The 27,084-nt window shown below is 38.7% G+C and overlaps 2 protein-coding genes across 3 annotated transcripts in view; one reads left to right on the top strand and one right to left on the bottom strand.

Moving 5' to 3' along the window:
* Nucleotides 1-20,172, top strand: part of LOC117212979 (fibrillin-2-like) — a 30,940-nt gene extending 10,768 nt beyond the window's left edge. Inside the window, exons 2-41 of one of the 2 annotated variants that reach the window (XM_033458158.1) lie at nucleotides 3,219-3,301; nucleotides 3,863-3,970; nucleotides 4,123-4,257; nucleotides 4,347-4,449; nucleotides 4,526-4,710; nucleotides 5,310-5,558; nucleotides 5,807-5,962; nucleotides 6,124-6,408; nucleotides 6,678-6,800; nucleotides 6,891-7,139; nucleotides 7,219-7,338; nucleotides 7,419-7,634; nucleotides 7,962-8,161; nucleotides 8,266-8,446; nucleotides 8,796-9,101; nucleotides 9,260-9,601; nucleotides 9,862-9,987; nucleotides 10,103-10,436; nucleotides 10,666-10,832; nucleotides 10,907-11,235; nucleotides 11,598-12,024; nucleotides 12,306-12,659; nucleotides 12,742-12,855; nucleotides 12,931-13,089; nucleotides 13,246-13,460; nucleotides 13,710-14,067; nucleotides 14,140-14,285; nucleotides 14,390-14,498; nucleotides 14,571-14,855; nucleotides 15,039-15,464; nucleotides 15,706-15,954; nucleotides 16,023-16,226; nucleotides 16,309-16,434; nucleotides 16,629-16,868; nucleotides 16,936-17,108; nucleotides 17,492-17,686; nucleotides 17,762-17,866; nucleotides 18,081-18,233; nucleotides 18,321-18,524; nucleotides 18,760-20,172. In XM_033458158.1, the coding sequence (XP_033314049.1) occupies nucleotides 3,219-3,301; nucleotides 3,863-3,970; nucleotides 4,123-4,257; nucleotides 4,347-4,449; nucleotides 4,526-4,710; nucleotides 5,310-5,558; nucleotides 5,807-5,962; nucleotides 6,124-6,408; nucleotides 6,678-6,800; nucleotides 6,891-7,139; nucleotides 7,219-7,338; nucleotides 7,419-7,634; nucleotides 7,962-8,161; nucleotides 8,266-8,446; nucleotides 8,796-9,101; nucleotides 9,260-9,601; nucleotides 9,862-9,987; nucleotides 10,103-10,436; nucleotides 10,666-10,832; nucleotides 10,907-11,235; nucleotides 11,598-12,024; nucleotides 12,306-12,659; nucleotides 12,742-12,855; nucleotides 12,931-13,089; nucleotides 13,246-13,460; nucleotides 13,710-14,067; nucleotides 14,140-14,285; nucleotides 14,390-14,498; nucleotides 14,571-14,855; nucleotides 15,039-15,464; nucleotides 15,706-15,954; nucleotides 16,023-16,226; nucleotides 16,309-16,434; nucleotides 16,629-16,868; nucleotides 16,936-17,108; nucleotides 17,492-17,686; nucleotides 17,762-17,866; nucleotides 18,081-18,233; nucleotides 18,321-18,524; nucleotides 18,760-18,981 (8,461 nt within the window). In that variant the 3' untranslated portion in view covers nucleotides 18,982-20,172. The remainder of the gene's footprint in view (nucleotides 1-3,218; nucleotides 3,302-3,862; nucleotides 3,971-4,122; nucleotides 4,258-4,346; nucleotides 4,450-4,525; nucleotides 4,711-5,309; nucleotides 5,559-5,806; nucleotides 5,963-6,123; nucleotides 6,409-6,677; nucleotides 6,801-6,890; nucleotides 7,140-7,218; nucleotides 7,339-7,418; nucleotides 7,635-7,961; nucleotides 8,162-8,265; nucleotides 8,447-8,795; nucleotides 9,102-9,259; nucleotides 9,602-9,861; nucleotides 9,988-10,102; nucleotides 10,437-10,665; nucleotides 10,833-10,906; nucleotides 11,236-11,597; nucleotides 12,025-12,305; nucleotides 12,660-12,741; nucleotides 12,856-12,930; nucleotides 13,090-13,245; nucleotides 13,461-13,709; nucleotides 14,068-14,139; nucleotides 14,286-14,389; nucleotides 14,499-14,570; nucleotides 14,856-15,038; nucleotides 15,465-15,705; nucleotides 15,955-16,022; nucleotides 16,227-16,308; nucleotides 16,435-16,628; nucleotides 16,869-16,935; nucleotides 17,109-17,491; nucleotides 17,687-17,761; nucleotides 17,867-18,080; nucleotides 18,234-18,320; nucleotides 18,525-18,759) is intronic. The other variant, XM_033458159.1, reaches the window with a different exon arrangement.
* A 401-nt stretch (nucleotides 20,173-20,573) lies between these two features.
* On the bottom strand, nucleotides 20,574-23,339 carry LOC117212975 (aldose 1-epimerase-like). Its single transcript, XM_033458147.1, has 7 exons — nucleotides 23,114-23,339; nucleotides 22,777-22,907; nucleotides 22,486-22,679; nucleotides 22,248-22,421; nucleotides 21,440-21,681; nucleotides 20,866-21,007; nucleotides 20,574-20,789 (listed from the first exon to the last, which is right to left on the bottom strand). Exons 1-7 carry the CDS (start codon nucleotides 23,209-23,211, stop codon nucleotides 20,574-20,576), a joined length of 1,197 nt encoding a protein of 398 aa, XP_033314038.1. The 5' UTR covers nucleotides 23,212-23,339.
* Between the last annotated feature and the right edge of the window lie 3,745 nt (nucleotides 23,340-27,084).

The following is a 27,084-nucleotide window of genomic DNA, read 5'->3' as shown; positions in this document are numbered from 1 at the left end:
GTGGCAGAGGATAATAAGCGGCACGATAAATTTCTATCATAACCCGTTGATATTATCCCCGTTGGTTTCGTAATACAGACTGGCCTCAATAGGCTCCTTTAATCTCTCGATGTAGTTTTAAGAGATCGTAAATAATGCTCGATGTTTGCCCTACCTAATTCTCCGTCCACGCGTTTTTACTCCAGCCTCCTATATCCATTTTTATTTCTTCTATCTTAGGACGCGTGTATGTGTGTGAACGAAGCACGACCTTAAACGCAACGCAGTCGCGTTTTGATCGCTTTAATTTTAATGGACTATAATCCATCATCTGGAGAGTCATTCCAGCGGCCGTTTCAGATCCATTAAGCGCACTTTCCAATTGAACTTTTAAGCCCACACCCACCGCTGAAGCTGTTTAGACACGCATCAGGGTTTGTGCAGTTAGTTTATTGGATTATTGCGCGAGCACGCGAACGCGCGCGCTTCGTTACCGCCAACCATTTTGCGAATTAAAGCGATGCCATGGACAACGTTGGAGGTTACGTTGCAACGGGCGCAACATTTTTCCTCCTGGTTTTATTTCTGTGCTCTCTTTGTTTCGTTGATTGGAATGATTGAATGCACTTGTGCCTCGACGAAATGATCGGTATTTTCGAAGCGATTGATCGAAGGTCTACGCTTTCAGCTGTTTCCATTTAAAGATTATAGGAAAATTTACTAAAATTTTATGGCCGTTGATTTGATTAATTTAGAAATTCTCTACAAGATAAAATTGCAATACACGTGTAATACATAATATTCGTATCTTATAATTTGAATGTTATTTCATAAACTATTAATAATAATTGATATATTTATGTCAGTTGATATAAACTACATTTAACCAAATATAGCTCAAAATCATTATGAAACTACCCAGGGAGAGACTTCTTACTTTATCCTTTTCTCATCAACGAAATTTATAGTTAAAAGAATATCGAAACGATAAATCATCCAGGTAACTGGATCCTGAGTATCGTGAAAAGAGAAAATCACGAAAGGTGTGGTTATCGCGAGACCGACAATGATTAATTTTTATCGCGTGATTTAATTGGAAAATTACAGTTTACCAGAACTCGTTGGTTCGTTGAGAATTACGCGATGGATGTGAAAATTACTGTCGTGAGAATGTTTCAGCCAATCTGTATGCAGATCAGCGACCCCTTCCGAAATCTCTTTATTATCTCGCGAATCAAGCGTGTCGATCGTCGCGTACAATTACCTGTGAAGTGTAATATTTAACAGCTGCCCCTAATGATACCCTTCCTTAACGAATTACTGACTGAGATAAATGATCCTAGTTTTTCTGCGGATTTCGTGAATTTTTCAAATCTGTTATTTTAAATCCTTGATAAGTTGTTAATGTTAGATACATAGTCAATGTTATTATTAGATCTCAAATGATCACTTTTTTATGGCAAATTCAAGAGAGCAGGAACGTGCAACATTTTGTATGAAAACGCCTTCAAAGAATTACTATTCCTCTTTCACTATTCAAATCATACATAATTGATTCCTCATTTTCATTACTTTCATAAGAAGTTTCTAAAAGGATTCCGGAGGCTTTCGAAAATTATCGGAACAATTATGCACAGTAGTATATATAACAAAACAATCTCCAAAATTATCCTCTTTTTTCACCGCTACAAACGGATAAAAATTATCCCAGCTTCCATTATTTCCATGCGAAGTACATAAAAGCTGCGCGTGCTCACGCACAGAATCATTCGAACGATTGTTATAATAATGTAGATGATGTAATATATTCATATAATAGGGAAATATCAAACAACCTGAAATATCCTGCCTTTTCTCGCCGCTAAAATCGTACAAAAATTATTCTTCGCTTTCATTTCGTTACTTTTATACGAAGTAGGTATCTAAAACGGTTTCACGGGTCCATTGAAAAAACGAAAATTTCGCCTTGATATCCACGATTCCGGCGATAAAGCGTCGAAACGGGGTCGCGTGACGCTATCAGAAGGCGGAAACGGAATTTTTGCAGGAAACGCGCGAGCTCGCTGACGAAGGAACAAACTCCGGTGAACACGTTGTCGTGGCACGCGTTCGGCTTGCAAGCGACGTCACGGAAAAGAAAAAAATGGGAAGAGAACGCGGTGTGCCACCTCGGAACAAGGCGGCCATTCACATCGAGCCGCCTGTAATTAACGTCAGCTGCTATAGGCGGCCTTTGAGTACTTCCACTTACGCGCCTCGGCGCCGCGGCTCACTTCGCGTCGGCGTATTTACACGCCTGTAAACACGACCCCCTTTTTTTGTCCTTTTTCCATATTTCCATAGGCTAGCTGGTTCGCGGTTTTATTCAATCGTGACGACAGCTTCGATCCATGAGATCATCTTGAGCTCAGACGTAAAGAACCAAGAGGAGGGGGTTCAAAGAGGTTCGAAGTCCGTTTATTGGCAGCCGTGAGATTGATTATTCGAACGTGTCGAGGGTTAATGATTAGTCGACGATTCTGCAGCTATTTTACGGGTTCAAAGGTGGAAAGCGGGATAATACCCCCCTTAATTTCACTTTGTCTCTCGCTTGTTTATTAGAGCTTTGGATAAATTTTGTTTCTGAATGAGAATTGATAAACATTCATCTACAGGCAAGCGATGCAACATCGTTACAATTGCATAGTGATGACGGTGTATACTTAGGCAGATTTATATTGTCAGTGATGCAATGTACACGAGTGTTCGATCTTGCTACCGAAAATATGAGACTACTAAATAAATCATGCAACGTCACTCTTAGCGTATCACAAAATCACTATGAAAGTTTATATAATAAAATATCTACCATAGTATCTACGAGTTAATCCTTGATTGGATAATTAAGTTGCCGGTGACAATTTAAATTATTTAATAATTTTAATACGCTAACAAATTATCTGCTATTTAATAATGTAACGAGTTACTTAATTTTTAAGTATTTCAACTCCGTTTGTGTATTCTGTATTTTCTGTGATAAACACCATCGGTGGAAATGAACATGTGAAATACGAAATATAGAGTTAAGATATAATAATCTAAAATTATGTAATTTAAATCACATCTAATTCAAACCGTTGTAATCGCCTACAATTCAATGATATCAACTGAGAGTAACGAAGAGAAAAGAATCTTCCCAGAGTAGCTATTACCAGCCAGCTTTCACCACCCATTACACTTATGCTCGTTTAATTTTCCAGGCCGAACGTGTGCAGGTCAAGATACAAGAATTACTGTTGCCCCGGTTGGTCAAAGAAGCCTGAGACCGGCCTCTGCGTAATTCGTAAGTACGGAGACCGTAGCTCGTATCTGGAATCGAGGCTCGATCATAATCGAATCTCTACGTCCCGTAATTGGACGTGATCTCACGAGCTCGAGTACATTCAATTTTAGCGTTCATTATCGAAACCGCCAAGCTGAAAGGAGCATCGCGATCATCGAGAGGCGCGCATTCGCGACGAATAATTGCATCCATTGCGCAACCAGCAAATGAGTGTTCATGCGACACGACCGATCGACTTCTCCAACGAAATTACTTTAATGGCCTGTTACACGCTTCCTGTTGATCGCATTGTCTCCACAATGCTTCTATATAGCATGGTTGCGCGCGAATGCGGTCGCGATACCGATCTCGAGTTCAAATTTCAAATGGCTTCGTGTCTTGTAATGAAATATGTGACTTTCCTCTTTCGATAAAGATTTCTTTCGTATTATGGCAATGTAAAATATTATATAATTTCTCTTAAATAATTTGTGTTTGAAAATCTGAAATTTACTAATGAAACAATATCTTTTGATTTATGAAATATGGAGCATGGAAAGAAAAATATCGATATCTTTTTAGCTATATGCGTTAGACGATGCGGCCCACTGGGCAGATGCATCAGGCCGAATATTTGCTTGTGCGATGGTGGCACAGTATCTTCGTCTTGCAGCAGCAGTCAAACCAAAGGTGAGAGAATATTTCTTTGGAATTTTAGAAAAACTAAAGTGTTCGCAGCGACAAATAGGCAGCTGCAATATTTAAATTGTATTTATTAAAAGTGAACGAAAGCTACTTATATTGTAATTTTCTAAAAATAATCCATGTGTCTACTCTCGTAGTTACTACACACGAAACTGGCAACGCGTTAGATAGGGGTGAGTCTGGAAGATGCAGGGTGCATTGTATAAATGGCAACTGCGTGGATGGCAAATGTCAATGTCGTAATGGATATCAGGGCGAATTTTGTAACGAACGTGAGTCATCGAAATTTATCGTTTCGCCTAATTCCTTACAATAATTTATGCTAGACACAATTCGTGATTTTATCGTCTATTTAAAATAGCAATTTGTCGAGAGCCATGCTTGAACCAAGGAAGATGTATTGGTCCAGATCGTTGTGCATGTATCTACGGTTATACCGGTAGACGATGTGAAACAGATTATAGGTATGCGACTATTTAAGGCCCTCATATTTCGATTGGTTCGAGAGCAGTGATTTCGTTAATCTTCCTTTCCCTTTAGAACTGGACCGTGTTATACGAAAGTGAAAAATGGACAGTGTTTGGCAAATCTGCAGGGTGTCGTTTGCACGCGACAGTTGTGCTGCGCCACCGTGGGCAAGGGCTGGGGTCACCCTTGCGAAAGGTGTCCCGCCCGACTCGACTGCGAGCTGGGTCACTTGAAGACTAACCAAGGCCAGTGTGTTGGTGAGTGATTACTGGATTGCAATTTTGACAATTTATGGAGTTTTATATTTTCATAAACACGAAGAAAGAATGATAAATAAATACGAAGAATTCTATGTTATAACGAGTATTTCGCTTTTTTCGGTTATACTTATACGTATGCTTCATTTTTGTATTATGTTATTCTGAAAGTTTCTTTCGTTTTATAAGGAAATAATAGATGCACAACATTTTTTGTATTATATTATTTTATTGAATTACGTATGATCCATTTTGTAGTAATGGAACAAATTTTGTAGCAACAGAACAAAATGGATCATACGTAATTCAATAAATAATATAAAACAATGTCGTGCATCTATTATTTCCTTATAAAACGAAAGGAACTTTTGGAACAATCTAATATATTAACATGTAATTGACACAAATGAGTCGAATGATTACAATTATGATATTGATGGAATTTATTTAGAATTAAAGTTATCGAATTGTTCTTGTGATAATTTTTCGTTTCGAACAATTCGAAGATAGTGCTTGATTATATATATATAAAATTTCAACTTGTGGTGTCTGTAAATTTAAGATTCGTTGAGATTTAATTTTATATCATCATTGATTAGATATCAATGAATGTGAGGCGATACCAGGCTTATGCGAGGGTGGCAAGTGCGTGAACACACCGGGTTCATTTACCTGCGAGTGTCCCGATGGTCAGGCCAGAGATCCCGAGACCAACTCTTGCAAAGATAGAGACGAATGTCAAGAAGAAGGAATCTGCGCAGATGGACGATGCATAAACACGAACGGTGGCTATTATTGCCTTTGTAATCCAGGATTTATCCAGAGCCAAGACCGAAGATTCTGTATCGGTGAGAACTATAAGTGATTGCAAACGAATTACAAACGACTTACTTGTGCATTCATGAAAATCATCATAGAAAATTAATCGATGAGAATCAATCATGAATATCTTCGTACGCTCTATAACCAGGCTATTTTTATATATCTATACCTTTCATAAAAATACGAAAACTTTTGTGAATGACCGTATGTATTGAACAAAATTATCGACAAAAATGATTCGCCAATAACGATATCGCCATTGACAAAATCATAGATGGAAGACAAGGTCTGTGTTACACGTCCGTGAACAGAAACGGGCAATGCAAGAATCGGCTTTCAATGAGGCTGAGCAAGAAGGATTGTTGCTGCGGCAAGAACATGGGACGTGGCTGGGGTGACGAGTGCTACATCTGTCCGAATCACGGAAGTGGTATGTAGAACGGCAAAAATGCTAAACGATACGAAAATAGCAGGCTTACGACAAATAATGAACGTTCAAGTGGAACGAACGAAAATAAAGTCACCCAGAAAGCGCAGATAATGCTGATAGTAATGGCGAGTAACGGGATCCGTGTTATTACTCAATTATAGACGATTACAACAGGCTTTGCTTGCAACAACTGCAGCCGATCATCGCGATAAACGAGTGCGCGCTGAGACCGGACATTTGCGGAAACGGGAAGTGTATAGACACAAAGGACGGATACGAGTGCGCCTGTTATCCTGGATTCACGAAGAAGGCTGGCAGATGCGAGGACGTTGACGAGTGTCTGTTGGGATATTGCCAAGGTGGTACTTGTCAGAATTACGAAGGAAGCTTCACGTGTGAGTGCCCGCCGGGATTCGTCGTTTCTGGTGAAGGCAGATATTGCACGGGTAAGAAATTCGAAGAAAACAAATAAGAAAAAGAGAGGAAAATTATAAATAAAAAATAGATTAAAAAGATAGTATCGTCTGTGTCTATAAGTAGCTGATACTTTATAAAATTTATGTAAATTTGTGGAATATCATCAGAAACACATATTTCGATGGCCTTAACATCTTGATATCGAACAAATACGCTTAAAGTTAATCAAAATCAGATGTCTCCAGAAAACCAATTATCTCGTATTGAATGAATTTTTGTTTGACTTCTTTTTCTATAGATCACGATGAATGTCAGGACACCGGAATGTGCAATAATGGGCATTGCATCAACATGAACGGATCTTTCAAATGCAAGTGCAACGATGGTTACACTTTATCTCCTACAAAAAATACTTGCATCGGTAAACACAGTTTATTTTCCCTTTCCTATATGGAATTAATAATTCATGATTTTCTTAGATTTAATTAACCAATCAATCGTACATTTGCAGATATCAACGAATGTGCCGACAATCCAAGAATTTGTTTAAACGGTCGATGTGAAAACACACCAGGATCGTATCATTGTATTTGTCAATCTGGATTTACAGCCTCTCGAGATAATACGTTCTGCGTAGACATGGATGAGTGTTCAACAAGTGGAATGTGTGAGAATGGAAAATGCGTGAATATGGAGGGATCCTTCAAATGTGTCTGCGATTCTGGCTTCCGAATTGGACCGGACCAGAGTCACTGCATCGGTGTGTATTCCTATTTCTTCGTAAATGAAATTTTTTCCAACTCTGATATTGGAAAAGTAAAGATTTTATCGTTGACTAGACATCGACGAATGCTTGAGTGGCCCGTGCCAAAATGGTCGCTGCACCAATACTCCTGGTAGCTTCCGATGTGAGTGTTATTCTGGATTGAATCTGGGACCAGATGGAAGATCTTGTTTAGGTTAGTCTTGATTTATTTTCTATTTTTTAATTAAAAAAGGTTTCGGCTAATTTACATGGAAATATTCTAATTAATATCAGATACGAGGAGAGACCTATGCTATTCCCAGTACAGAGACGGACAATGCTCGAATCCTACATCGACAGCAGTAACAAAATCAAGTTGCTGCTGTTGTACTGTAATACTAGGACAACCTATGGGCTGGGGAAGCACATGTCAACCCTGTCCACTCCCGGGTACCAGCGAATTTGACGCTTTGTGTCCACATGGCGCAGGAATGACTTACAATGGAGATGGTAATTACCGAAATTAATAAGAAAAACATTCTTCTTGTACTTACGGAAAATTTTTTTGTTAAAATATAAATAACTATAAAGCATAGAAATAAAAATGTATATCTGCAGAAGTATATAAACTAACAAAAGTAAATTACTAGTTACAATATTTAGCAGAAGAGATAAATTCCTATTTAGGTTCAATTCTTCATATTTATAAGAATATCAAATTACATAAATACTAATTATAGATAGAACGTAGACAGCATTGAGATATATCTTCTAAATTAATAGCAATAATTTAATAAATTATGATTAGTCAACCTACTCTCTTGTCCCTTAAAATAGATATCAACGAGTGCGCACAGAATCCGAATATCTGTGTGAACGGTGGCTGCGAGAATCTTATGGGAACCTATCGTTGCATCTGCGACAGTGGCTACGAGGTAGATGCTACAGGAAAAGTTTGCAGCGATATAAACGAATGTGAATTGGAGGAGTCATTGTGCAGTGGTGGTCAATGTCGAAACATCCCTGGGAGCTTCCAGGCAAGTAAATACTCGCGTGTTAAACCAATCTTTGATTAGGTGTAACGATTCGTCGGAAGATACGCTCTGACCAATTGAAACATTTAAGCATGATATTCGAACAGTGTGTTTGCCCGACTGGCACGAGATTCAACACGGGCAACCATATGTGTGAGGACATCGACGAGTGCGAGGAACTTGGACCAGATGTTTGTTTGAACGGAATCTGTGTAAATGTTCCGGGTTCCTACGAGTGCGAGTGTTCTCCTGGATACATTCTGGATCACACTGGCCACATTTGCATGGGTATAATATTTAACATATATATTAAATAATTAGCAAAAAATTGAAAGTATGGAAACTTATGAGTAGATTGATATGTCTATGAGATTTTATGTTTTCATAAGGATAATTGAAGAAGTAAACTCTAAGTAGAGATTTTTTATTTACATTTAGTACTGAAAGGAATGAAATGGTATTATGCAAAAGTGATACAATATATCGAAACTAAGAGACTGATTGAACTTTAGAAAATACTTTGCAGCCTCTTTGTAAATCAGATTAGATATCTGTTTATTATTATTTCCTTTCAATAAATTTCAATTGAATTTTTGAGAAAATAAAAGAACGAAAATACAATTAAAATTCCTCTCAGACAACAGGAGAGGTTCCTGCTGGACCAAGATGATAGATGGTCGATGCGAGTACAATTTGCCCAGACTGGCACTGAAATCTGAGTGCTGCTGCTCGGTGGGTGTAGCTTGGGGAAGCCCGTGCGAACTCTGCGACCGTTCAATCTGCGAATGTTCTAAGGGTTACGCGAAATTCGGCGGGAAAGACTGCGTGGACGTAAACGAATGCGAATTAAACAGTGGTATCTGCAAAGGTGGAGGCACGTGCGTGAACACCGATGGATCTTATCGTTGCGAATGCCCTCCTGGTTTAACTTTAGATGCAACGCGTGAGTTCTAAAAAATAAAATTGAAAGAAATATTCTCGTCTTCTTACTTAGATATGAAAAAATGTACGTTTTCTAACATAATATTTATTTTTTATTGATATATTTATTTTTTTTAATATATTTTTCTACGAGTAACCGTTGATCTATTTTTCGTACAGATATCACTTGCATAGACACGAGGCAAGAGACTTGTTATTTGGACTATCGCCATGGACAGTGCACAAATGCGATAGAAGGACAATTTTCTAAGAGTCTGTGTTGCTGTTCTGTGGGTCGTGCATGGGGCAGCGAAAGATGCGAATCCTGCCCAAAACCAGGCACCCACGCGCATCAAGAACTATGCCCAAGAGGAGACGGTTTTACAGATAAACAGGACATCAACGAATGTATCGAGTTTCCTGGAATGTGTCTAAACGGAAGATGCAAGAACACGGTTGGCAGTTTCAGTTGCAAGTGTAACCAGGGTTTTGCATTGGACGAACATGGAATTAAATGTAACGGTGAGTTAGATATTTATACACTGCTGAAGATATCACACTGCTGAAAATGATACTATATTTGTTCATTCGTGTGTTTGGAGTTTACTAACTTTCAATCGTGTTACAGAGTTATAATGTATATTATCTTCGTTGAAAATTTAGATTACCGAGTGTTTAAGGCGTTTATCTAAATTTAATTATTGTTTGACTTCTTATATTAACGTTAAATAAAATTGTATAAAAATGTTTTGTATAATGTTTGAATCTCGTTACTTGTACAGACATCGATGAATGCGAGATCATGCATGGAGTGTGCGGAAACGGGACCTGCAGAAATACGCCTGGCAATTTTCAATGTGATTGCAATCCTGGATATCGCAGCAGCGATATAATGAAAATTTGCATGGGTATGTAACGTGAAATTAATCTCTTAACACTCTCGTACTAAGAAGATTTAATTCCTCAAACCAAGTGTTCAAAATACGACTCATCGTATTGATCCACAAACATGACGAATTTCAGATATAAACGAATGCGAGGAGATACCAGGACTGTGTCGAGGAGGAACCTGCATCAACACCGAGGGCAGCTTCAAATGTCAATGCCCTCCTGGTCACGAGTTGAGTCCTGACAAGCAGTCCTGCAAGGATATCGACGAGTGCTCGAGAACCAGTGGGATCTGTTCGAACGGCGTTTGCGAGAACATGATGGGCACTTATCAGTGCATATGCGACGATGGTTATCAGCAAACTGGATTGAAGTCTCACTGCGAAGACATAAACGAATGCGCTACCAACAACGGTGGCTGCGAGGACATCTGCCTGAACATGCCTGGAAGCTTTTCTTGTTCTTGCAGGTGAATTTTCTTTAATCAGAAATTTCTATCGTTATGGAAATGAGAATTGGTTAAGATAAGATTTTAATTCTTGCGATTGTAAATATAATTCTCTTATAATAGAAATAATATGGCGGATTAAAAAATGGGTGAAATTAGGAATGAAGTTAAAATTCTAAAAATTAATTTAGACATCTAAACGAATATAAGCATATTCTAATACATAGTAAATCATCTTTCATTTAAACAGCACTGGATTCGCGTTGAATCTCGATGGTCGATCGTGCGTGGACATCGACGAATGTAAAGAAAACCCGCGAATCTGTAACGGAGGAAAATGCACTAATATAGCTGGCGGCTACATATGTACTTGCACCGATGGATTAATTCCTGGCAAGGATAGTGCCTCTTGCATTGGTAAGTGTAGTCTTGAGATTAGTCAACTTTCAAAATCTCCAACATTTAATTACCCAGATGTTATAACTGTTCAGATGTCGACGAGTGTACCACGCGGCCAAACATTTGTGGCTATGGTGAATGTTACAATACCATTGGTTCTTACAATTGTCGATGCGAAGAAGGATATTCGGTGAAGCCAGACCAAGGTCCAGGATGCACCGACGATGACGAATGTCTCTTAAACGCGTATTCCTGTAGCGAATTCGCGGAATGTCAGAACACACAAGGTTCATATGAGTGCACGTGTCATGAAGGTTTTGTAGGGAATGGAGTTGAGTGCAGAGATATCAATGAGTGTCTAACGAATAACGGGGGATGCGATTCTAATGCGCAGTGTATAAATACCGAGGGATCCTTTAAGGTACGCATTATATAAATCAAATAAAATACAGTGAAATAATATTTATCTATTAATATTATTATTATAACTAATAATATTAACTAATGATATTAACTAATAATAATGATATAGAATTTTATCAATTCTTCACACATATATGATTTTTTATTTAAATAATATAAGTTCAAGAATTGGATCAGTCAATAGAAATTCATTTAATCAAGCAATACGTAACATTTTCAATAAATAGAGTTCAAGCAAATAGAATTCTCGTATTCAATATTATACGTATATGTTCGAAACAATTAGAAGATCGCTATTATAATCAATTTTATTGCATAAGCAAATAAAAAAAATTAGAAAATGATTCCTAATTGTTTTAGTGCGTCTGTGACGCTGGCTTTAGAGGCGATGGCTATGCCTGCAAGGATATCGACGAATGCGCCAATGACAATACTCTCTGTGAAAATGGACACTGTCTCAATTACCCTGGGTCATTTCGATGTGAATGTGAAATGGGCTTCATGCATCCTGACGAAAATAACGAGCAAACTTGTGTGGATATAAACGAGTGCGAGATGTTCAGTAATCTCTGTGTATTTGGGCGGTGTGAGAATATATTCGGTATGTTCCGCTGCGAGTGCAACGAAGGCTACAAATTGGATGGTTCAGGTGGAAATTGTACAGATATCGATGAATGTGAGAATCCACAGTCATGTCAGTATGGCACGTGCATAAATACTCAGGGGAAATATATTTGCAAGTGTCCGCCTTATTACGAGTTAGTCGAAGCTGGAAACGCCTGTGTAGGTAAGTGACTCTTTTTACATTGATTTTTCTAAGAATTAATTTCTTAAATCAGTGCATTCAGTGCAGTAAAAGAAATGGAAATAAGTGGAAATTCTGGTGATGGAAACTGATATTCGTATAAAATTTATCCATTTGTACTAATTGTAATATTTTACAATATTTAAAGAAAGAATCATTTTTCATTTAAAAAGATGCATGACATAAACATTTTCGTCGCCTGCATCGAATGTCCAAAATTCTTTCAACGTTTACAAATTTTTAAAGTGAATTTAATATTACAGATAGACGAAAATCGATGTGTTTCACCGGCTTCGAACACGGTACCGGAAAACCGCAGTGCATCTTCGACGTAGCTTCTTCAGTTACCAAAGCGACCTGTTGCTGCAGTATTGGCAACGCTTGGGGAAATCGCTGCGAGGAGTGTCCTCGCGCTGGAACCAAAGAATTCGAGGAATTATGTCCCGGTGGTTCCGGGTACAGACCCAATCAGGAGACTGTCATTTTAGAGGACATCAACGAATGCGAGGAACACGAGAATATTTGTCAGAATGGTCATTGTACTAATACTTTTGGTAGCTTTATGTGCTCCTGCAACGAGGGCTTTATTTTGGATGACACTAAAACCAGTTGTATAGGTATCATTGAATTTAATTATTTTAATTATTAAGTACTTTGGATCTGAAGAAACTCATGGCTTAATTATTCGCATCTGTATAGACATAGATGAATGTGCTTTGCATCCACAAATATGCGGAGTAGGTCGCTGCATCAACGATCAAGGAAAATATCATTGCGAATGTCCAGAAGGATATATGGCAATGCCAGGAGGAAGTAAGCAAATATCATTCGTGTTATTATATGCGTAACAAAGTTTCCGACATTTAATAAACTTGAATATTTTCCCAGAGGAATGTGTCGATATGCGAAAGGAATCGTGTTACCTAAATTACGAGGATGGTCAATGTTTCAATTCCATGATGCAACCACAAACGAAAATGTTGTGCTGTTGTTCCATGGGAGCTGCTTGGGGAAGTCCTTGTGAGAAATGTCCAGCTGATAGAACTCGTAAGATCCGAGAAACTTTTTAATAAGATACCCATTATAGAGATTAATAAAATACCGATGTTCTGCTTTTTTAATCTCTGTCACTTCTTGCTTAATAATAATTGTCATATTAATACGAATTAACCTCTAATTATTAAGATTAAATGTATCGTTTAGGAGAGCACGACATTCTATGTGGCATGGTACCAGGTCAAATAATGAATCCCATAACGAATCATACGGAAGAAATCGACGAGTGCGCCCTTATGCCAACAATGTGCACTCACGGTCGTTGCATGAATACTCCTGGCAGTTTTGAGTGCCAGTGTGATCGAGGATACGTGTATGATCAGGATTCGCATCAGTGCATCGATGAAAACGAATGTTTGCAGGTAAAACAACGTAACATAATCTTTCAAATAATTTTCGACCTATAAGTACTATTGCCTTAAATGTAAAAGGTTAGCAATCAAGTGATAACAAAAATTCAATTATATCTTTATTATTATATTATATAACATATATCACAATTTAGTTATACGTATATTTTTCAGTGTTGATTTCTTTCGTTGGATGGCTATTTTTATTTAGGTATATTTCTCAAAATATTTTTATTCAACTATTTTATTTTTTCATTCAAGATTCCAAATCCTTGCAGTGGCAACGCGCAATGTATAAACAAGCAAGGTTACTTCGAATGCGTTTGCCCAGCAGGATACAAACTAGGCCTCAGCCAACGAGACTGTGTGGACATCGACGAGTGCTACGAACGACCCGGAATTTGCAACAATGGTGCATGTAACAACTTGCAAGGTAGCTTCCAGTGCGTCTGCCGTCTTGGTTTCGCATTAACGAGAGATAGAGATAACTGCGTGGACATCGATGAGTGTCAACGCAATCCGAATATTTGCAACAATGGAACTTGCGTAAATACACTTGGATCGTACAAATGCATCTGCTATCAAGGATTCAAGCTAAGCCCTAATAATGATTGCGCTGGTAAATTCTATTTTATCCACAAAATTCTTCTGCTCTTATTTCACGAATAAAATGTCTAAACTTTTTGAACAGACATCGACGAGTGTCGAATAATGCCATTCCTATGTCGCAATGGAAGATGTCGAAATACGATTGGCGCTTTCAACTGTGAATGTGCTGATGGCTATGTGTTGGCCCAAGATGGTCAGCACTGTAGAGACATCGACGAGTGTCACGAAGTAAGTTGTTCGTAGGAACAAAACTTTTCACGATTCTAACTAATCCAATACCGTAACTGACTGAAATCTTGTTGAAAATATCACAAAACGAATAATTGCATCAGATTCCTGGACTCTGTCCGTCACCAGGAAAATGTCAGAACTTGATGGGATCGTACATATGCAACTGCCCTCCGGGTTACGAGTTGGATCACACGAGAAAGAAGTGCGTCGGTGAGTAAAATATTCAACAGACTACGTAACGTGATTCGAATATTTCAATTATAATTGAAATTTATATATCAGATGTGGACGAATGCGAGGAGACGCAAGGAATTTGTGAAAACGGTCGCTGCATTAATACAGAAGGAGGAGTGATCTGTGAATGTCCTGTTGGATACAAACTAAGCGACAAACCAAATTCGATGCGGTGCATCGATGTCAGAGAAGAACTCTGTTACGATCGGTATATAAGACACGGTGCACGATGTTCTTCTCCTCGAACAGGCGCCATGACGAAAAAACATTGTTGTTGCACTATGGGAAAAGCGTGGGGGAAATACTGCGAAGAGTGTCCTCCAGAAGACAGCGGTAAGTACTTCTTCTATTATAAATAATTTTTAAGAATAACAATAAGTAGAAAATACCTCAAAATCTTAATAAACGGTGATAAAAATCATTGATTAAACAATAGAACTAAATACATAGGACGATACTATATCTACGATAGATAATTTAGTCTAATTAAATTTTTGTGTACATTTTTTTATACAGAGGAATTCAAAAGGCTATGTCCGGAGGGACCAGGCAGAGATGACACAGGGATCGACTTGAACGAGTGTCTGTTCATGCCAGACGCCTGTGTCGGTGGCGAGTGTATCAACACTGATGGTTCCTTCCGGTGTGAGTGTCCCTCTGGATACGTATTAGATGCAAGTGGCAGGCGTTGCATTGATAATAACGAATGCTTGTCCCAACAAAATATCTGTGGCAATGGAACGTGCACGAATATTGACGGTGGTTTCGAGTGTTCCTGTAACGAAGGATTCACTCCTGGAGTAAATCAAGTTTGCGAAGATGTGAACGAGTGTCTGGAAATCGGCAACCAGTGCGCGTTCCGGTGTCACAATGCGCCTGGTTCTTTCAGATGCATTTGTCCTTATGGTTACACTTTGGCTCCCGATGGACGACATTGTATAGGTATGAATATTATATACGTACAACGTATCATTTAAAACATTTTGTGGAATATAAAGCTTGTTTTTCTCTTTGCATTATACATTTTCTCGCACGCATCTTATTTTCATTTCATTGATACTTTACTCGCGCCTAAGTATGTAGTTATAGTGTTAAAAAATAATGCGAGAAACATTGTCACGGTTTTTCTGAGATTTCTGACAATTAAATCACCGGATTAAACGCTGTACAATTATCTTTTCAGACGTGGACGAGTGCGCAACACCAGCGAACAGTTGCAAATATCAATGCAAGAATCTTATTGGTTCCTTTATGTGCATCTGTCCACCTGGATATCAACAAATCGGTATGGCTGACGAGTGTAAGGATATCGACGAATGTGCGATTAATTCAGGCCTATGTCGAAATGGTCGATGCGTCAATCTAGAGGCTAGTTATCAATGTCTCTGCTATGATGGCTTCGAACAGAGTCCCGATGGAAAATCTTGCATAGGTATTAAAAATTAAAAAAAGGAAACAAGTATCAAACTACTCGATATTAAGTTCCAACATTGTTTTCAGATCGCAGAATAGGTTATTGTTTCTTGCAAACGATCGCTGGCAGATGCACCACAAGAGCTTCCGACGTAAAGACAGTGACAAAAGCAGACTGTTGTTGCACAATGGGCGCAGCTTGGGGCCCGTATTGTGAGATTTGTCCATCCAAAGATTCTGACAATTATAACGAACTCTGTTTGGACAAAGGTTTTTCAATAGACGGTCAAGGTACTTGAATTTTCCTTCAAGTGGAACAATTTTCAATTATAACTCAACTTATATATAATCCGAAAACGAAAATTTCTTTCAGATATCGATGAATGTAAAACGATTCCTGACTTGTGCAGAAACGGGTTGTGTATCAATACGCTTGGTTCTTATAGATGTGTATGTAATAAGGGTTACAAGGCTGATAAATCTGGAACCCAATGCGTTGGTAGGTATTCGTTAGATTAATGGTAATTAGAAATTTGAAAATACAAAAATTCACAGATTGCACATAGCGTTCAATAGGATATACAAAGATATAAGATTCCTTCAAATACATCCAATGACATTACGATATACTCATATTATCATCAACAATTATCTATCAATAAAATTGACTTCACGAAATATGTCCAATTCCAGACATAAACGAGTGCGAGCTAACGCCAAGGCCATGCAAATATAATTGCCAGAACACGGAAGGAAGTTTCATCTGTTCCTGTCCTGCCGGTTTCATCTTAAATCCTGATGGCGTCAGTTGTAGAGATCTGGACGAATGTGCGACTGGAAATCATCTGTGCCAACAGAATTGTATCAACACTCAAGGCAGTTACACTTGTGGCTGCCAGGAAGGTTATACGCAAGATGGAGATGCTTGTCATGGTTCGTAGAAAGTTAAACAACTTTTAATCCAGCTTTATCGGAAATTACGTAATTCGATATCTTTTAGATATAAACGAGTGCGAGCAGGCTGGAACTTGTCCGAAACCGGGTACTTGTGTCAATACTCTTGGCAGTTTCCGTTGTATTTGTCCGAGAGGATTCAAGCTCGATCAATCTGGACGAATCTGCGTGGATCAGAACGAGTGCGCTGACGATACCACGTGCGAACACGGTTGCCAGGTAAACGAAATAGAAAAATGATTCTTACTCGTCGTTTGAATATCTAAATACCTACGATAGTCTTCGCTTAAATTCTAATTCTAAGTAACGAGACTGCATCATTTAAATTTAACACCGCTGCACTTTTGTATTTTTCTGGTATCGAAAAATATCTGAAATTTGAGAAAAATACGATGGAATTTTTATTGATACATATGACTACTCGAAAGATATTTCTTAGAATATTAAGAACCTTTTTATTTGTTAAAATGAAAGCAAGATTGAAATGTAAAAATTCCAAGATCATAGTAAGATTACACAATTCTGTTGAAATTTTATGGAGTATTATATATTATATGTTTACTGGGATTAGCAAATTTTTAATTACTTGATTACACTCGTAGAACTTTATGGGAAGCTACCGTTGCGGATGTCCCGAAGGATTCGTTCAACATCTTTACTATAATCAGTGTATTGACGAAAACGAATGCAACACATCTCCATGTGGGGACAACACTTGCATCAACACGATTGGTAGCTATAAATGTGGCTGCCCGGATGGTTACCAGTTCGATAGTAATTTGCAAATATGTGTTCAGGTAAGTGTCTGTGTTCAGAAACAATCACAATTTGAAGTACTATGGATGTTAAAGAAGAGATGCTGATGGGTTTAGGTTAGCGCCGGGTGCATCGGAAGTCCTTGCGCCTTTGGATGCACTCCCAATGGAGCTAACGGTTTCATATGTGGATGTCCCACTGGATATCAACGAATTGGACAGGTTCGTTTTATTTAAACAAAAATAGATTATACAAAAGAAGAATTTCGCATTTGTAAAATAATGTAGTTGTAATATTTAAACTACGTATTTTAAATTTCAATATTTGAATTTTGCATCTTTAACCTCGTAATCTAATTTTAATACACGGATTTTGCATTTTTTAATTGAAACTTCAATTTTATTTGAATTTGGTATCTTTCATTTCGACGACCAGGGTCATTGTCTGTCGACGATAAACCCACTATCGCAAGGACATTACGGCGAGGATATTAGCAACGCGCCCACCTTCGTGATAAATCCAGATCCTTATCACATACCACCTGCGGATGATAAAACTATATCGACAGAAGGTTGCTTCTCTTGCAAGGTATCTCAAAGCTCGATCTTAAAACTGAATCATTTTACTTCGATCAAACGAACAGGTGAAAAGAGTCGATCGCTGTTTTTCAAACAGGTCAATGGCAAAGGAAGACACAGAAGAGACTCACGATCGAAATCGATGGACCAAGAATTGAGTTCACGAAGAAACGAAATTATAAAGAGGCGGTTCGCCAGATCAGCGAAAAGGCACCATCATGGCGAGGAACATGTTCTTAAAATCAGTCTGAGGCAGACCCGGCACCGAATGAGAATCATTAAATTGCAGCCGGCTGTCAAGGTTCGTTCAAAATTTTTGTATCGTCGATTTGTTAGAAGAGTGACAAAATTGGGAAAAGCGTATTTTTCGAGAAACCGATTTCAAACAAGAAACTTCATGATCTTTCATTTCGCGAAAATGTATTTTCAATAGAAATACTTTTAAGAATTCTAATTTCTATCAACGTTAACTTCAAAAGTAATTATTTCTAAAATTATTCCTCTTGCAATTTATAATTTTCTGTATCTATTTGCAGGACGAAGACATGGAATACACGATAGTTAAAGGAAACAACGACAACCACTTTGAGATAGTGAACGAGCACGGGATATCGGCTCTTCACTTCCGCAATCGATTAAAGGAACCTGGTCAATTCCGATTGGTAATCCATGGACGTCCACGAAACGGCATCAGCGAGGAGAACGAGGTCTGGGAAAGGCCTCTGACCTTTAGAGTACACTTAATAGTAACCGAGTAATTCTTAGGGAAACGTTGTTCGATGTTTCGGTTCTTTTAGTCAATTTTTACGTTGCCACTCAGAATACCGAAACGGAAGCTAATCCGAGCGGGAACGAGAGATTGCCGGGCTGAGTATTATACAGGCACGATTCCATTCTCGAATTAGACGCTTTGAAATTTGTGTTCATTTGCAGCCTGACTCGCGTCGTCTCACTGCCAAATAATTATTCTTATTCTTTCTTTTTACGTTGCTATGTAAAATGATTCTTTAACACTGCCTCTGCTTTTACGTATTTTCGTTCATTTTTATTTTTTACGATAGATATGTTGTTTTTTTTTTTAACATTTGATATTTAACGATTGAAATAATCGAGTAAATAATCGAGAATGCAAATGTTTTGTAGAAAAATATTAAAAGGAATAGGTTAATGTTAAAAATACACATGGAAACACGAAACTGCCCTCAGAATCTCTGCCGTATGTTTTAACTGCCCGCAGTAACATGTTACACGTAGAAATAACACTCTAGGGATGTACAAAACGGAAATGAATTTTTCTATTAAACCTAAGTAAATGAAAAAGATGTATACATATACAGACATAGCTTTATATATTTATAAACGTTTATAGTCTACTAGCAGGTAACAAAACGAATTAGCGCGAACTGATGTAGAAATCGTAGATTAAATTAACCCTAGCATCGGCAATTCTTTTGATAAACTTTTTATTTTCTAGCGAAAATACCCGAAAATCGCTCTGAATTCATTCGATCATTCGATATTTTTACGTCAAAACTTATGCAAAAATTTTAAATAGCAAAAATTCACAGCATTTTGATTGTCTACATATAGGGTTAATCGAGATTATCAACACACAAATAACGAGATCGGTAATTTTATACCAAAATTGTAGATGGTTCTCGATAAATGTCTATATTTCTCTCATACAGTTGCACAAAGTGCCTTCAGGACAATTAAAAGAGAATTATATAAGGAAGGTAATGTTAATCGACCCGATAATATGTACAATTTAATTAATAGCGATCACTGTGTAACCTTAATTGTGTCATTAAGGCGAACACACTCGATCGTTCTTACGATAAATATGTGAATAATTTTCTGAGACTATGACGGATAATTTTGTACAATCGGCGCGGACAAGAAGATTATTCCAGCCGAGATGGTTCACAAATATATGTATTATAAATCTACGTTCTTTTTACTAATATTCATTGATCTACCCTTTAATTTATTCAAGACCAAATAGTGAAATAATTGATTAAAGTTGCGCAAACGCAACATTATCGGTACATGTAGATAAATTAACTCACTGTATGTGTTTGGATTTAAAGAAAAACTCCTATAATTCGGATAAAAATACCACCACCGTGGTATAAATATTTCAATTTCTATAAATTAAAATTATTAAATTGTAGGAGATAGGCGGAGCAAGAAATAGTGATTCAGAAAAATATTAAGCAAAACATTTTTTCACAAGCACAATGTTAAAACAAAATTTTGACAATATATATAAACCGAAAGAAAGTTGCAAATGAGATGTTGCGTAAAGACGATGTTGTCATGAGTTGGTTCATAGTTCATTAGTAAATATTCAAGTGGGCATATCTAAATTTTCTGACAATAAACCAAACTTATATGTTACATCGTGTGTGTAAACCTGGCCAGGATAAAGTATGCAAGGAGGAAAATTGCTTATATTGACCGCATCGGGGTAGTTTTGTGGTGACAAAATGAACCCACCGTGCCTCTGATATCGTACACCATCCTTCCCCCAAATTTCTTTTTGTTGTTCTTTTATTTTCGGCTCCTGTAATGAAGATGTTCAATATTCCATAGATTTATGATGATTTTGATTATGAACATTCAAAAGCAAGTTATCTAACATTATCCGTGCAATCGCAGTAATCCTCAAAATCAGGTGGATAATTACAATCAGGATCTGGCAAATCGTTTCCGGTGGAAAATTGCAGTCCTGGATGATTCGAATATACTTCTAAAGTTCTTCCTGAACCAGGGTGAATTATTCTTTGAGAAAAAAAGAGGGAAAAGGGGGTTATATTAATGGAAAGTAACCGAGAGTTAATATAAAGCATCTGTATTATCAAACGTCTGCAAATTTCAAATGTCTATATTTCTATCATACGGTTATATGACTTTAGTACACTTTGGGGTAGTTTTATATTACGGCTGTGTAATAACGTTGACATGTGAAAAAGCTATAAATTCGTATATCGTGAATAAAGTATTCTATTGATTTATAATTATAGATTTATAATTATACCTGAAATAATATTATAGGACAATGGTAATAGTATTAAACTATGAAGTAGCTACATAGTATAATAAAATTAAAAAAAAAAAAAACAGGTAAATCGCTATAAAAAGAAATTGATTGTAAAACTAAGGGTAAAGTTTACTCTGCGATTGTGTATGTAAGTTGACTGTTTCTACACTTACCTAGCGTGAAATCGGTAAGACCAACTGCTGGGACTATTTATGCAGAGATTTTGATTGTAACCACCCCCTGGTACGATGTAAAGCCGCCTCTTGGTTAACTGAGTCGGTAAACGTAGGTCGAACACTGTACGATCAACTGGATATATAGCATCTGTCGGCAAATTGTTCCTAATATCCGCAGGTGTCCAGCTATCTGCGTTCAACGAAATTAGATGTTTCTTCAATTCGCGTGAACCAGCAGCCTGTAGCAAAAACAGAAAGAAATAATTTGATTAACAATTGTCCTTTGATAACTGTGATTTTATTTTTTACTATATATATCGGGTCGCTGCAGAAAGTCCGTTCCAATTTCTAAGAAATTTGGTTGACATGAAAGATCATACTGAAATGTTTTCCGTCGTAAAACGTGACAACTTCTGGAAGGATGGAATATCCAATTTGCGTGAAAGGTGGAGAAAAGGTGTGGAACAAAATACCACCTATATAATTCGATAAATTATCGAATCGAAATGTAAATCGGAACGAACTTTCAAATGAACGAATCATTTTTACTTTCAAACCAAATTCAGAGAAGCTTTCTGGAAAAAGGGATTCAATAAATAAAATAGTGACTTAAACATGCTGAACATACATTCAGCTCTTACATATTTACCATATACACCTATAGATCCATTTTGTAAAAAAATTCTTTAATTATAATAAAGCATGAAATTAAAACCATGCTGCATAAGCAGAAAATAGGATAATGTTGTATAAATAGAATTGAACGAGTTGAAGAGCATAGTAGGTAATGTTAATTCAACTTTACATGACCAGCGAGATTCATCAAACAATTAGAAGCAATGTTAACAGGAGTTGGTTGCGTAGCAGTAGCACGAATATTCATAAGAAGTTGATTATCGTCGGTCCAAGAATATTTAATCTGCGTTAACATATCTCCTGGGTATCCTTCGTATTTTGCTGGACTTACGTGAGACATAACCTGTTGCATTAAATAGATAGGAATAAAAACTGATAACTGAAAGGATAATTATGAAAATATTCACCACATGCTTCTTCATTATGCAAGAATTCCAATTAACATTATCAAATCCAACGAAGCCACCGTTAAAATGGTCAAAGCCATTTTCATCATTCGCAGATAAACAGTAAATCTTGTTTTCAATCCTCATTTTGGCACAAGAAATGCGATTCACCACTCGTCCGATTATACTTCCTATGTACCTGTTCTTCAAATAACCTGATTATATTTTTCACGAATGAATTCTCGAAAACAATAATCAAATTGTTTGTTCATTTTTGACACTTAAAGAATTTTTGACGAATTTTTCTTTTACCCTCCATATCGTCGAATCCTAAAACAACATCACCTAAAATTCCTGATTGATTTGGAACTTTAATAGCTTGAATACCAGCGCCCCAAGATATCAACTGCACCGATGCTTTGTGTTTGTTCGTCATTGTGTATCTGACGGAGCAAATAATGGAAGAATAAAGTAAGGAAACAGGAAATATCGAATGCACTGCCGGAAATAAGGTTTCATATTAGAACGTTTGCTGTCTAGAAAGAAATATTCAGTAGAAATTTTCATTTTTTAATAATTTTATACTTTCGTGAACCATAGTACAACGAGCATAAAAGTCCTCATGGCCGGCAGCATATGTGTGATTTACCTTCTAACAATTTCGAATGGTTTATTATATTTATTACGATCTGGCCTGGGAATGAGCCCAAAACCATCTTCCTCGATAAATGTTTCCGCTACGGACATGATGCAACGTGAACACGAATTTACTCTCTTTTCCGAACGATTTAATCCTCAACGGACAATTTAGCCCGCCTGCATCTCCACTTTTTCAATTTCCCGGTTAAAAAGCCATTCAGCCGACCTGTTTTCACGGACAATTTTGACCGTCGATCATTCAACGAGGTTACGAAACCGAAATACCTGTTCGAAAGAGCAGCAACTTCGCGTCGAGAAAGAGGAAGAAGAAAGCGAATGTCAGTCGTACACAATGATGCATCAAAGAAAAGAATCCACGATTTATTCTTACACGAAGACATTTTCCGAAAGGAAATTCCTTGCTCCGAGAAATGCATTTTCAAACATTTAGACGGCGTGTCAGAAACGAAGAGTTCGTGAATTCATCAGCGTCGACACCCTCTTTCCGCGATTCTTATAGCTCCTCGCAGGAACTCCTCAAAGGGAAGTGTTTTCTCGAAAGCGCTCCGAGAAGAAACGAGGCGTGTGTATACGCGAACGCCGCACAAAGTGTCATCAGTTCCACAAAAGAATTCGCGATTTTCAGGTGGAATACGAAGAAGAGACAGACAGATAGAAGGCGGAGAGAGGAAGAGAGAGGGAAAAAGGGAGAGAGAGAGAGAATCAGAAAGCGACAAACTACGAGCAAAACCCATTACGCGAAATCAGGGTATTATCGTGGTTGCAAGCGAGCGACACAAATCCGACAAGCGCGTCTCGTTTTAACGCTTCGTCACCGCTCTGACGAGTCATCCATCCCTCCGGTTGTCACGAAGGACCGAACGCGTAAGCGTTACGGGGGTGGGAGGGAGACACAGAGTGTCGAGAGCGGAAAGGCCCCGAGGTGTCGCAGAGAAACAGGGCGCAGGGACGTGAAAAATGGAAGAAGGAAAATGGAGAGCCGCGAAGGCATTCGCATCCCCGAGGAAAGCGCGGATTCTTTCTCGGTGCAGCAGCCGACTGATCAGTCTCAATTCCCGCGAAGCGTTTCGAGGCTGCGGGAACACTCGGTGGAAATAATTACATTAATGGCGTCGGGCCTGGAGAAAGCTGTTGGATACATCGGCAGATGCCCACCCCTCTTGGCGTTTGGCTCTTCCTCGAGAAACAGAAAGCAGAAACTCGCCTCCTTCTCCAAGCCCCCTCCCCTCTCGTGCTAGTTTCAATGGCGAAACATGGAACTGACGGAATAATGCTCCACCCACGGGCTAAGGTATACCAACGGTATATAAAGATATATAAGGTATAGGAGTGTACCTTCTACCCTTCTGCTCTCCTCTTGCACTACCTCGCGCCCCCGTTCACCCTCCTTCTAGCCACGCACTCCCTCACTTTCTTCTTGACAATGCATAATGCCATTCTGCCGCGGTAACGGCAACAATGAACGCGCACGTCCTGCTGGAAAGTAATTATCTTAATGTCGACGAGCCCAGCGCCAACGAATGGAGTACACTCGCAAGCGAACGCTTGCCTTGTGTGAGGAATCTCTTGGCTTGGTTACTCCGCTTGCTTTTGCCCTCCCACCGTGTCACTCCCTTTCCTTTTGCCTTCCATACTTCCTTCCTTCCTTCCTTCCTTCCTTCCTTTTCACCTTCCTCTTCCTACCTTACCCATTCGCCCGCCTTGTCTCGTTGTTTCACTCTTGGATGCGGATTGTGCGCGGCACAATATCGATGCCGTGAACCGTTCCCGCGATATCGTGACAAATCGCATCGCAACACGCGCCGGAATTGTCTCGCCGCTTGATGAATACGCTTTGGAAGCAACCGGGACGCATTACCGGGTTCGTTGGTTCCGGTAAGATGGACTTCGACGTCGTTCAACCCCTTTGAACCGCGGGGCAAGATGTTGGATCATTTACTTCGTTTCATGCATCTCCTACGTGTATATATACGGGATTTCTTTCGCGATTTTCCTGCTTATTTTATTCCTTCTCCTCTTTGACAATAGGCAGCAATTTAATAGGGAAAGTTTACTATGGTGAAGTAGAGTTATTTAAGTCACCTAAGCTTCGACACTTTACAATTCAATCTTGAACTTTGGTTCAAAAATAACGAATAAGAATGAGAAAAGTACTTTTAGATTCGGTAAGAAAAAATATGAAAAACAAGGAAACGATTCGAGTAAGTGATAAAATAAACGACATTAATATTAGTTAATACTCGAACAAATTTTCCTTTTGATAAATAGAAGTTACATCCAAATAGGTAACTATTGCCATCGAGTTGTCAAGTACACGATATACTTGCCTATTTATCGTAGCAGTATCGTACCATGCAAATTACTTAGTTCGTCGCAAACATCTCCTTCTGATTCAAATAATCCCATTTTACCTTATCGTATACCTAATCGTACGAACAATACGAGCTATACAGAGTAAACGTTATATATCGAGATGAATATTCAGTAACCGAAAAACGAGCGGAAGAAATTTATAAATCGGTATACTCGAGATACTTAAGAGCGGGCCGATAAATCGATCGTATTAAAATTGTGACGGAGATCGGGGCTCTGCGAGGTACGCGACAGCGTAGTTCGTAATTCCATTGGTGTGCCTGCAGGCGAGAGATCCTTTGTAATCGACACGAGGGAGAGGAGTGAGGGCCAGAGAAAAGGGAGAAGGGAACGAAAGGATAAAGGAGGAAAGAGAAAGAAAGAAGAAAAAAAAGTGCGTTTTACCGTGACCAGCCGGATCGTATTATTCCCTTCTCTCTTCCAATCTCAATTAGTCATTACGTCTCACGGCGTGGCATAGCTTCGATGCCCTCCTCGAATCTCCCCCAACGTCCGCGGCTGGTTTCTCTGCATTAATTGCGTCTACGTCGGTCTACGCCACCCCCTTGGTTCTCCATTCGTTGCCCCCTCACTCCTATTTTCTTGGCTGGTGCCAGGGGCTGTTTCGACAAGGATTAGTGTCGACGCCACGAACCGCATAATTCGCCCCTCTCCACGAGGAAAATCAGATCTGCGGCCGACTAACACGAGAATCGCTCCCTCCAAGACGTTATTTACGTAGTAAAATCCGCTGTCGCTTTGGCGATATATAATGATTCCCAGTCTAGCGTTATGCCCGATAATTGATCGTTACGAGCCGTTTGTGCGTGAGGCTTCCTCGGAGCAGCTACGAGGCGTCACCGTTAATTTCCATACAGGTTGGACGCGATCGAATCGCATATTTGTGAGCGAAAGGTACAATCATACGGCGTCGACTGGATACGATATGTATTTACTAATCTTCGATCTGAACAACCGACGCTAAAACTTATTACGAATAAAAGCTGCTTTTATCAAATGAAAATCAGATTGTACCGTTAGTGGTACTCGATGTTATAAAGTAAGAGGTTAAATTGACTCAGACTTCGATAGAATCATTATCACCTCTTCAAAAATATCTAACTATAACCCGGTATACGCAATAACATACCCAATGTTAAAACGTTACGATGTTACAAACAACTATCAGAGTGAATCAACGACAAATCATACACTAATAAAAACGATTCTCGAAAAGCTTCACATCTTATACGAAGAACCACCCTGTAGATCGCACGTGTGTTCGCTACTGCTCATGCACGCGGTGGGCTTCAGCCGATCGCCAGTTACTCGAACGCGTTCTCGGGGAGTGCCCCAATCCCGATGCACGGTAACGGTGCGCCCACTTCACCCTCGCCATCCAAGCCGTCCAACAACCCCCTCACCCACCCACAAAACCGGAGAGGCAGTCGCTAATTACGCAACGCGTTCGAGCGTGTACGTCGGGGTGGCGACGTAGCACCGTCATGGGCCCGTGTATCCCTCGTCCTCGCCCCGTCTCCACCTTCCTTTCTTCCGTCCTACCCCTCTCTCCGTATGCCAACCCCTCTTCCTCTGTCTTGTTCCCTC

This window comes from Bombus bifarius, unplaced genomic scaffold (assembly GCF_011952205.1).
Source record: "Bombus bifarius isolate JDL3187 unplaced genomic scaffold, Bbif_JDL3187 scf7180000008422, whole genome shotgun sequence".
Taxonomy (NCBI): Eukaryota; Metazoa; Arthropoda; class Insecta; order Hymenoptera; family Apidae; genus Bombus; species Bombus bifarius.
This window is presented reverse-complemented; position numbering and strand designations above follow the sequence as displayed.

What these genes read in the sequence shown, in the direction of transcription:
- LOC117212975 (XM_033458147.1), bottom strand. Translation starts at nt 23,211, where the DNA reads ATGTCCGTAGCGGAAACATTTATCGAGGAAGATGGTTTTGGGCTCATT. An exon ending in GCATAATGAAGAAGCATGTG is followed by an intron (nt 22,422 to 22,485) that starts GTGAATATTTTC and finishes TTAATGCAACAG; the next exon opens with GTTATGTCTCACGTAAGTCC. An exon ending in TGATGAATCTCGCTGGTCAT is followed by an intron (nt 21,682 to 22,247) that starts GTAAAGTTGAAT and finishes TTTTTGCTACAG; the next exon opens with GCTGCTGGTTCACGCGAATT.